The 11,104-nt window shown below is 38.0% G+C and overlaps 1 protein-coding gene across 1 annotated transcript in view; it reads right to left on the bottom strand.

Moving 5' to 3' along the window:
- Positions 1-455: 455 nt before the first annotated feature.
- The window catches only part of tiparp (TCDD-inducible poly(ADP-ribose) polymerase), a 28,450-nt gene continuing 17,801 nt past the window's right edge, over positions 456-11,104 (bottom strand). The window contains exons 3-6 of the mRNA XM_059946479.1: positions 10,400-10,565; positions 9,252-9,439; positions 5,953-6,231; positions 456-2,214 (exon numbers count right to left, since the gene is read on the bottom strand). Coding sequence (XP_059802462.1) covers positions 1,767-2,214; positions 5,953-6,231; positions 9,252-9,439; positions 10,400-10,565 — 1,081 coding nt within the window. The 3' untranslated portion in view covers positions 456-1,766. The remainder of the gene's footprint in view (positions 2,215-5,952; positions 6,232-9,251; positions 9,440-10,399; positions 10,566-11,104) is intronic.

Raw genomic sequence — 11,104 nt, 5'->3', positions numbered from 1 at the left:
ATTGGCTAGCTTACCTACATAGTTTATCTTTTCTCACATTTTTTTTAAAAAAAAAAGTTGCCTTCTGTTGGCATTTACAGGCCTCCCAATCATTTTGCTATATTATGTGCTGTCCCTTGGGCTTTTATGCTGTCTTTGACTTCCCATATGAGCCACAGTTGCCTCATCCTTACTTTAGAATACTACTTCGCGATGAATCTATCTCGCACCTTCTGAATTGCTCCCAGCAACTTCATCCACTGCTGTTCTTACATCATACCTGCTGTTCTTTCCAGTCAACTTTGGCCAGCTGTTCTCTCATACCTCTGTAGTTACCTTTACATTTGTTTTTAGTTTCCCTTTCTCAAACTGCAGGGAGAATTCTATCTTACTGTGATCACCATCTCCTAACAGTTCCTTTACCTCAAGCAAATCTGGTTCAAAGGTTCAGTCAAATGATTCTAGGACAGTGCAGATAAATGGTGCTGGCATATTTAGCCAGATCATAATTTGTTTTATTATATTAAAAGCAGCAGCTACTCAATGGCACTGTAACTTCCAAAATTCAGCATTGTTTCAAAGTGAAATAATTCATGAGACAAAGTAATTGGAAACAAGCAAATTCCTTCAAAATTTGTCTGCTAATAGCTTGGCATTTATGCTTGGAAGTGCACCACTCCCAGAGGTTCTTGAATAAGTTAACTAGAATGATACGATTTGCTTGTGTTTACAGTCACTTCCATAATGTAATCCAATGACATTTGAGGCCAACAGGCCTGTTTCAGTTACTGTAACAGACTTTCCTTCAGATCAGGTTAACAAACTATGTAACATGGATACTAGTAAGGACAGTTAGGTTCTCAGTTTTGGGCCAAATGAGTCTTACACTCAGGTTCTTGCCATTAATTTTACAATCAAACCCAACAGACCCACATTGACATTGCAGGTTAATGTTGCGGTTTGAACAACTGCACCATTATTTCATTACTATGTACAGCCAAAGAAAAATTTAAGATTAGGATTATAAAACAATTTTGGTATTAATTCAATAATGGTCTGTTCAGTTTAAAAAAAAAACTTTCTTTGATTGCTAAATAAAGCAGTATACAATCAACGTCTACACTTCCATTTCTAGCCATTAGTAAAGCATCCCCAGCTGCTGTATGTTGGTTTCTTTGGGGGGGGGGGGGGGGGGGGAAAGAAAGGAGAAACTGGACCAAAGGACCAAAGAACCAAACTTCACAATTCACAGCTCTGAGAAAGTATCAAGTGGGCCTTTCTCACGGTAAGGGCTTCCTTTCCTGTGGCAGATGACATGAATGTTGTGGCAGATCTTATCTCTTGCAAGTGAGGTAAGCATAATGCATTGCCTTTTCCTCTGCACCTCTGGCAGTTGCTACATTTTACTGAAATCACCATCAATATCTCAACATAAAAACTTTGGTTTAAAAAAATGGTCAACATTTAATTTCCACACTTTAGCTTCTGATAATTAAAAATAAACTACTGTACTCGGGTCAAGTATACATTTTTCTCAAATACTTCAGAATTAAAAATGAGCAACTTTTTTTCTATATAAATACACATTCACAAAGAGGCACATAAAACAGTTGAACAATGTTCAAGGCAAAGTTTAGTTATATACACTTGTCAAGGCTAGTGCAGAAGTCTCACAGTAGCTGGCAATTTAGTGAGTCATTTAGGTCATCAGTAAATTCAGTTTTCACATACAAGTCTATAGTGTGTACATTAGTTCAGTTCATTGAGGCATCTCCAGTCTTTATTCATCAAAGACATACTGTACTTCCAACTTCCTCATATTGAATAATGAAGTAAGGGAAGCTCTGATCATCATTAAAGATTACAAAAATCTGAGGTTCTATACAGTTATCCACACAGGAATCATACAAATCACTGGAAGGGTCAGCAGGAGATTGTGGTGGTGGTCTCCGCATTGTAGGTTTGCCCAATGTGTACTTCCCAATAAGAACTTTTGCTAAGAACATAAAATGAACACCTTCTGGCGACTTCTTTGAAAAGTTGTGAGAATAGCTTGCCTTTCTTGCAAAATAACTGCCTTGTCCAAACATAGTGGCATGTTTTCCACACACCCTGGGATCAAAGTTGTGTTTACAGATTGCATCCACTGCATCCTGGGAGGTCCCATGAAATAGATGTCTTTCATTTAGGATCTTATCCATTTCAGACATCTTTCGTGACATGTACTCCTTTTTCCTATGATAGAAAACAGAAAAATGAAAAAATAAGGCTTATTTAACCATGCAAATTATATTTATGTATTCATTTTTCTGATTGAAAATACTAGCCAGGACAGCACTTCCTGCTTATCCCCAATTAGCTTTAGAAAATGATTGTGGACCACTTTATGAAATTGCTGCTGAAGGTATTGCTACAATGCCACTGGTGAGGGATTTCCTTTATTTGCACAAGGTCTAAATTTTAGAACAATTCCTAAATTAGGGCGGAGTGTGATTATGAGGTGACCTAAGGTGGCGTTTGTCTCCCTGGTGCCCTCATCCACATTCTTAATCACCAAGGACATGAGGTACTGCCAGGTATTTGAGGCAACTAACTGCAGTGCATTTTGTAAGTGACAGCCCCCTGCAACTATTATGCACCACTGGTAGAGAAAGTGAATGTTTATGGTGGTAGAAGGGAGACCAATTGACTCAAATGCTTAGTCTTGGATGGTCTCCAGTTACTTGGATTGTATTGGCATTGCACTCAGCCAGACAAGTAGATGGTATTCCACCACTTGTTTCATTCATGTACTGGAAGCTAAGTCACTGGCCTCAGGAAGCTTAGTCTCGTATGTGTTTGTGTAGCCACAGTATTTTTGTGGCTGATCCAACTAAATTTCTGGTGACCTCCCAGGATACCAATGGTGGGGAACTCAATGTCATGCCACTGAATGTCAAGAGCACTGTTGCAGGAAGATCCCCTATTCCCAGGCATTCAAAAACCCCATCCACTGACCTCATCAATTTCCCAGAAATACTCTGAATCAAAATCACCCATAACCTTTTTTTTCCCCCCCGTCCCAAAGGAATATAATCATGTTGGAATGCAATACCTGGAGTCCAAAGTTTATTCTAATACATCTTTGTAGTGTTCCCCTAAAGATAATTTAGCCCTGAAGTGCTATGCACAGAACTCTCCGTGGTACTACAGCTTTGATTTACCTGGACTTCTGTATAATTACTGATCCATTACATTCAAGCCCCCAGTTGTAAACCTCAGATTCCAATAATCTAAATATATTTCTGTATCTATTTGACATTTTAATACAAAGGTATTGTATCTTCTGGATCACCATGATTTCTAGCTCTCAACTATTTCAAAAGTACTCTGGGCTAGCTGATACAAAATTTATTCCATTTAATAATTTATTTTCCCCCTCCCTCACCTGTGAAGCGTACTGCTTGTCCCTATTTATGTTAGAGTTGACGTTAGAGACTAAACTGTTGTTTAGGATTCTCGGTTGGTTTTACGAGCAATGATACTATAGGCTGACAGCTATCCCAACAAATTTTATTGCTTCTGAGCCAAATCTTCTTCTGCTTCTAAACAGATTTTTGCAATGGGCTGGATAGTATTTGATTTGGCTATGCTTTGTGGTAGACCCTGGCTACCCTGTGGTCACACTAACCAGCAGTCTTAAGGTCCTGCCAGCATCACTGCAAGACAAACTAAACTGTAATTGCAAAGAGGTTGCAGAGGGTGGAAAGGGAGGCCCCAACCTTGGGCCACCTGATGACCTTCTGACAACTCATGTTGTCAGATGTTTTAAACTGTCTCCAAATGTCTGATTGTCAAACACATGTCAACAATAAAAAGCTACAAATTTACTTAAAATTAATTTAGCAATGGTTAATTACACAAACGAATACACAGTGAAATAAAAAAAAACAAATATGTTAAGATTAAATGAAGGTTGGTCCGAAATTTCCCAGCCATGACTGGCATAAAGCCAAGGGAAAAGGTACACAAAGTTACGAGTCCAAGGATAGAGCAAGAGATCAGATTGTTGTGATCTAATCTTCAGTGCACTGCCAAACTCTGTTGTAGTTAACAGATATGAAGTCCAGAACAGTGTGTTACATGCATTGCAACCAGCCCATTGATCTGTATAGATCTCTTGCTGGCAATGTGTTCCAGTCCATTATGTGTGTTTGCAATTCGAACATTATGCTCATGTAGACTCACTGGACTAGAGCTTCAACTTGTTTCCTGGGCATAGATGGGCATTGCAAGTAATTCACCACATTTCTGATTTTCTTTGATTGTACTGGACATCCAAAATGCAATAGCAGCTTTACACTTGCATGATATTTTATCCAAAAGTACAAGGGCTGATTGATAAGTTTGTGGCCTAATGTAGAAGGAGTCAATTTTAGAAAACCCAGCACATTTATTTTTCAACATGGTCACCTCCTACATTTACACACTTAATCCAGCAGTCGTTGATGAGTTACTAACTTCAAACTTTCTGCATAATCACTCATAGTTGAGCTGCATATGCATGTAATGAGAGCTGTATAACTCATCTCCTACTACCTTAGGCCACGAACTTATCAATCACCCCTGCTGTGGACACTTTCTGGAGGTCCAAGATCGGTATGCTCCATGACCGCTGGACTAAGTGTGTAAATGTAGGAGGGGACTATGCTGAAAAATAAATGTGCTAGGTTTTCTAAGATTGACTCCTACCTTAGGCCATGAACTTATCGATTATCCCTTGTACAATACCCTAGCCATTTACCTACAGACAAATTGTTACCTGCATTATGTCAGTGAAAATGTCCTCCAATACTCCAGCATTACTTGTTCTTCTACATTTTATATTGAAAGTCTAACTTTAGGATAACTGTGACTGGCATGGTGGTGTAGTGGCTTGCATTATGCTTTACAGCACCAGCATTCAAGGTTTAATTCCCACCGCTGTCTGTAAAAAGTTTGTACATTCTCTGCATGATACTTGGGTTCTTCCAGATGTTCTAGTTCCCTCCCCCTAACATTCCAAAGACATACAGATTAACACACAAAATGCTGGAAGAATGCAGCAGGCCAGGCAACATCTATGAAAAAAAAGTGTACATTTGATGTTTTGGGCAGAGATCCTTCAGCAGGACTGGAGGAAAAAAAAATGAGGAGTAGAGTTAAAAGATGGGGGGGAGGACTGTACCCTTTTCCATAGATGCTGCCTGGCCTGCTGAGTTCCTCCAGGATTTTGTGTTGCTTGGATTTCCAGCATCTGCAGGTATTCTTTTGTTTGTGACATACAGGTTAATAAGGGTTAACAAGTTGTTAGCATAATACGTCACCGTATGAAGCATGGCAACACTTGCAAGCTTCCACCAGCACATCCTCAGAATGTGTTAGTCATTAATGCAAACATTTCACTGTATTTTTCAATGTATATGTGACAAAAAAACTGATTTTTATCTTAGGGTGCATCAGCTCTTAATAGCATACAAATACTGTAGTACACAGCAAATATTGCAGTAAACAAAGTATTGCATTCTAAAGAACGGATGTGCTGAGTCACTCAATAACTAATGGTAAAAACTGTACATTTTCAAGTTACCATTAAGGTTAGCAACCCACATATTTCTGGGCAATGCATTTTACTAACAATTTTTGCAAGACAGGTTTTACTTTTGACTAACCAAGCAAGCAATCCAATTCATAATTTAGCTTCATTCTTTCATCTTTAGTTGAAAGTTTGTTATATATACACATAGCATTTTTGTCCTTTGGTACCCGTATGAATCTGATTTACAATGCCAGTTGCAGAAACAGACTAGCTCTGAAATAATCTAGATGACATGCACTATAGCTATGATTCTTCACACTAAAGGAATTGTTAGCATTTACAATTCAGAGTTAAATTTAAATATCAGAATATAATAACTCCTTTCAAATATTTGATAGCGTAATTCAATACTTTACCTTTTATACTTCTCCCAAAGATATGGATTTTGTACTCTTAGTATATTCAAAATCTTAAATTTAGTTTCAGGTATCGTTTTGTGGAAAAGGTTATACACAGTCCTGTAGCTTTTGTCTTCTATAGAAACCGGCACTTGAATGAAATCCTCTAATAGTTCCATTGAAATCCAAGTTTCAGGATAGACTTTTGAAAAGGGTGTCACAGCAGGAAAATCAATATGTGGAGAAATGGATCCTTCTGGTAACTTTGCAAGAGTGGCTGTTGTGCCACCCAAAGTTCTACGATTAAATAAAAAAACACAAAACAGTAAATATGGCAAAATCCTTGAATTTGCTGTACATGAGTACTGTGTGGTAGTGACAAAACAGAGACCAACATCTTCTAGTTTTGGTGGCTCATGATTCCTTGGAACAGTCTGAAAGGACTTCTGTTTCTTTATAACATTTATCAATTGTTACCTTATGGAAATACTTAAGCTTAGGCTAGATAGCGATACATTTCATTTCATTTCTGTTTATGAAACACTGAATGCAGAACGATTCTACCATTTGTTTATTAATATTCACAATCCTTCAAAAAAGGGGAATTCATACGAAGCACTGATATATTCAGCATATGCCAGAAAAGCTAAGCAAGGCAGATGTTAGAATTTTGAATAAAAAAATATGCTGAAAACATTCAGTGTATTGTAAGTCCTGAAACATCATTCTCTTGCTTCATAGAAGCTCCCTGATCTGCTGAGCATTCCCAACATTCTGTTGTTACAATAAAGCATTATGCAACTAGAAATGGTTTGAGGCCACTAAGTACTGCCCTTTATAATGACAGACTTTATCCAAGAACCAAATAATGAAAGTAGAATGAACTGATTCACATGCTACAAAATCTCTAATCTTACAGGCTTATAAACCAAATGCATTGGTCATGCTGATGTGAATGATGTACAAACTACAACATCTCACTACTAACCTTGCTTTAAACTCCCTGGTTTCATTAAACAATCTGTCTCACTACCATTGCACAGGATCTGAAACTTGGAATTGTTTCCTTTTGTACTCCATGTTGAAATCCTCTCTAATCACCATTGCTGCAATCCCAAGGCAAAACAAAAGGGGACAATTCCTCCACAAAAACCATCATCCTGCAGAAGATGAACCCATCCAAGGCGGGTATCTGTGAGCAAAAAGAACTCCTTACTGGTTAGCACATGCTCTAGGGCAGGCTGTGCTGAAACTCTAGCTGATTAAAAACAAATTTTCTTCCTTTATCTTAGACCGCAAAGAACTACTTTTCTGTAAGTCTTTTCATGATTTTAGCAAGTCCCAAAGGGCTTCACAGCTGATGAATTACTTTTGATGTAGTCAACATTAATCCAGAAAACACGGCAGGAAATTTGCACTCATGACCCTATAAATAGTAATGTGACAGTGACTGCTTTTAAGTGGTGTTGATTAAATGACAATTATTGGGCATACACCCAAAAGATCCTGTATCTCTAAGCCATATGTGCACCTGACACAGAAGGCAAAGCCTCACTCAGTCCAACATCTTGCCAGTGTGTTTCCTACAGTACTTGGGCATCTACAGAATGCTACCACAACTCGCTGGCTCAGAGATAAGAAAGTTACCCACTGACCTACGATGCCCTAGGGACAGCAGAACACAAAACTGCTTATTTGTTCTCTCCTCCACCCAGCCCATACAAACCCACAGGCATATCTGCCTATTGATTCACCATGACTGACAATATAGTTTTGGCAGATCACATTACCAATTAGCCACTGTTACACAATTAATGGAATTCTGCAAATTACCATTCCCGAACGGCATTTAGACCAGTATAACTTGTATGCTTACATCTCTGTACGGTTACATCTTAATATGGTTTCATCTCTGCATGCCAATGAAAGGTCAGATGTTACACTTCAACAATCCTCAAACGTTTGAGGAGCAGTCAAAAAGTGAGGAATCTCACTTATTATAAAAATCACTAGACAGGTATTTTTTGTCTGAAGTCAGTCATGATGGAATAATAGCCAAGGTATAAACAGAGCAGAAAACAAAGGAGAGAGAGAGAAAAAAAATCAGGTCTACAAATTCTTCCTCATATCAGAGATGAAAGGAGAACAATACGTCATCTGATGGCACTTTGTAAACAAGAAACATGTTTACATTCTAAATACAACATAAACAGCATAACATTGGAAATACAGAAGAAAGCCATTTGCCACTTCAAGTCTGATCACTCATTCAAGATTGTGGATGGTCTTCTACCTCTGTCACATCCCTTGATTTCCTGAAGTTCAGATTTCTATTCATCTCTGCTTTGAACAAATTCCATAACCTTTCACAAAAGAGAATTCACCATCATCTGTGTACACATTTTTCCCCTCTATTCAATTCCCCATGTTGAACTGTATAAGAATTGAGTTTTAGTGAGATTTCCTTTCATTCTTCAAAACATGAGAATATATGCCAAGTCTCCTCAATCTTATTCAAATGGCAAATCTGTCACATGTTTAAGAGAAGGGGCCCAAAATTTGTTCTCCAGGTGTGATCACAAAGGCCAATTATAACTGCTGCAGGACACCTTTACACTCAGCCTCAATTTCAGAGCAATTACTTTGTCTTGGGCCATCTAGAGGATAACAAGGTTATGTATGAAAAACTGCCTTCCCTGTTCCCAAATTAAAAGTTGACAATAAACTGAAATGTTTTGAAAATTCCCTTTTTATTTTTAATTATTTTTCTTAGTTTGTATTGTATTTGCAGTTTAAAGCTGCATACTCAATTGATATTTAAGCATGTTACATATGCAGAGAAAATCCAGTGGTAGAATGGAATCATGTAACAGCCAAATAAGGGTGAAAGGGTAAAACTGCCAATTCACTACTACTTTTTTTTTAAGTTTGCTATTTATTCCCTAATTCAAACCTATTTAAATGTGTCTATAAAAAGGTATTTATGACTTTGTCAAATATTTTGGAAAGTTCAATGGTACTTAACTACAAGACATAGAAGCAGAATATTCAGTCCATTGTGTCTTGTTTTTGCTAATTTCTGTGTAAGTACTACCCAATCAGATTTTACATTTGACAACAGACTTGCAAACCATAGCTAATAGGTGCTTGATTGTGCTATGAAATTTCACTAATTGGCTGATGATTCATTTTAACACAAAAAGCTTTGCTCTAAACCAATAATTTTCAGCTGTCAAATTTTCTCCAACATTTTTATTGATAAATTTAATCACCCCCTAATATTTCCACAGGAGTATGTGACAGTATGCTCAACTTACTGTAAACAGGGTATCAGCAAGACAGCGGAGCGAAATAGGGGTCGGCGGGTAATTCGTCGCCGAGTGCCAAAGACAGCATTTTGCTGAAAGCCCTCCATTAAATTCAGGATGTACCGATTTTGCTGCATCACGAAACAAATCTCACTCATGCCTCGAGATGAGGCTTCCTCAATGCATCGAACAACTGCCTAGAAATAACACAATATACTTTTAATTTTAATGACAAAAAATGTTAACATTGAGATACAAATAATCTGCCAGCTGCACAGCGTTTTAATGTAGCAGTTGAACTTTACAAACACATATTTGGATTGATAAGTCTTTCCTTTTGTTGACCCCTTTATCACAGTTTAATCTTTGTAGATAATAACTATGAAAGTTTGCATCCTCACTTGTTTTCCTGCAAACATCAATTATGTTTAGGTTTGCAGTTTACTCAATTCAAAAGATTAAATGATTAATAATTTGTGAACAACTGTTCTTGACAATACAAAAGCTGTTCTTGGGGTTAAACATCTAAATAATGGCAAATGCAAGATAAAAAACTATGGTCTTTGGACTAATTTATTTTCTACATGAAACAGCACATGAAGAAGAACGTGCTAAAAATCAATACATTTCTATGTTACTTGTTAAGCCTGGTTGGCCTATCGCTGTGCCTGAAGTCTCTATTTTGATAATGTTGGTGAATGTTAGAGGATTCTGCTTGTGAATTTTGGACTATGGACTTTGTCCCCCCCAGTCTTATTGTTTTTATATTCTGTGTTTTCACCATTCTTTCTCATTGTATTTTGTGCAGAGGGAGGGGATGTGGGGTGGATGGTCTTGTTACATTTCATGTGGTGAAGTGGGGTCGGAGGGAATCAATGTTCTTGTTGCGTTTTTTTTAAAGTTCTTTTTAGCATGGGGGGATTGGGGAGCGAATGTTATTGGGCGTGTGTCTCTGTGTCCGTTGTTTCTTTCTGAACCGACCTCCGTGGCATTTCTTTGTTTCACGGCTATCTGCAGACGAATTGCAGTTGTATATTGCATACATCGACAATAAATGAACCTTTGAGCCAGAAGAATGCAACACTTCCAGAATCTGGAGCTCATCTTAACACAATCTACATTTCACCTGTTGGCTAACATGACAAGCATTTCATTACCTCAGAATATTCTCTCCAGCCAAAGTGTTCTCTGCAGTAGTATTTCCAAACAGTGTGAAATTGTGAGCCAGAACGTGCTACAGAGGCAGTAGACAGTCTTCTCACATGGTTAAATTCTACATCACAGACTGCCATTAAGTTAAAGTCCAGTGAGAAGACACGGCCCCTAAGAAAACAAGAAAATACAGATTACCATCTGAATTATTTCAATAACAGTCAAAGATTAGCAAATAACAATTAAATCAGAAATCTTAATGAAACTTTACAAAGCAATATTTTTCAGCAAAGTGACCCTCATCCAAGGCTTGGCATACGATAGGTCAATGGCAGACGCAATCTCAATGGCTTTCCACAGCTTTAGACCACCTGGACAACACAAACACCTATGTCAGGATGCTGTTCATCAACTATAGCTCAGCACTTAATACCATCATTCCCACAATCCTGATGGAGAAGTTGCAGAACCTGAGCCTCTGTACCTCCCTCTGCAATTGGATCCTTTACTTCCTAACCAGAAGACCACAATCTGCGCGGATCGGTGATAACATCCTCCTTGCTGACGATCAACGCCGGCGCACCTCAGGGGTATGTGCTTAGCCCAATGCTCTACTCTATATATACACACACACACAACTGTGTGGCTAGGTATAGCTCAAATACCATCTGCTGACAATACAACCATTGTTGGTAGAATCTCAGGTGACA

The sequence above is a fragment of the Hypanus sabinus genome, chromosome 2, assembly GCF_030144855.1.
Source record: "Hypanus sabinus isolate sHypSab1 chromosome 2, sHypSab1.hap1, whole genome shotgun sequence".
Classification (NCBI taxonomy): domain Eukaryota; kingdom Metazoa; phylum Chordata; class Chondrichthyes; order Myliobatiformes; family Dasyatidae; genus Hypanus; species Hypanus sabinus.
The sequence above is the reverse complement of the archived record's forward strand: the minus strand, read 5'-3'. Positions and strand labels throughout refer to the sequence as shown.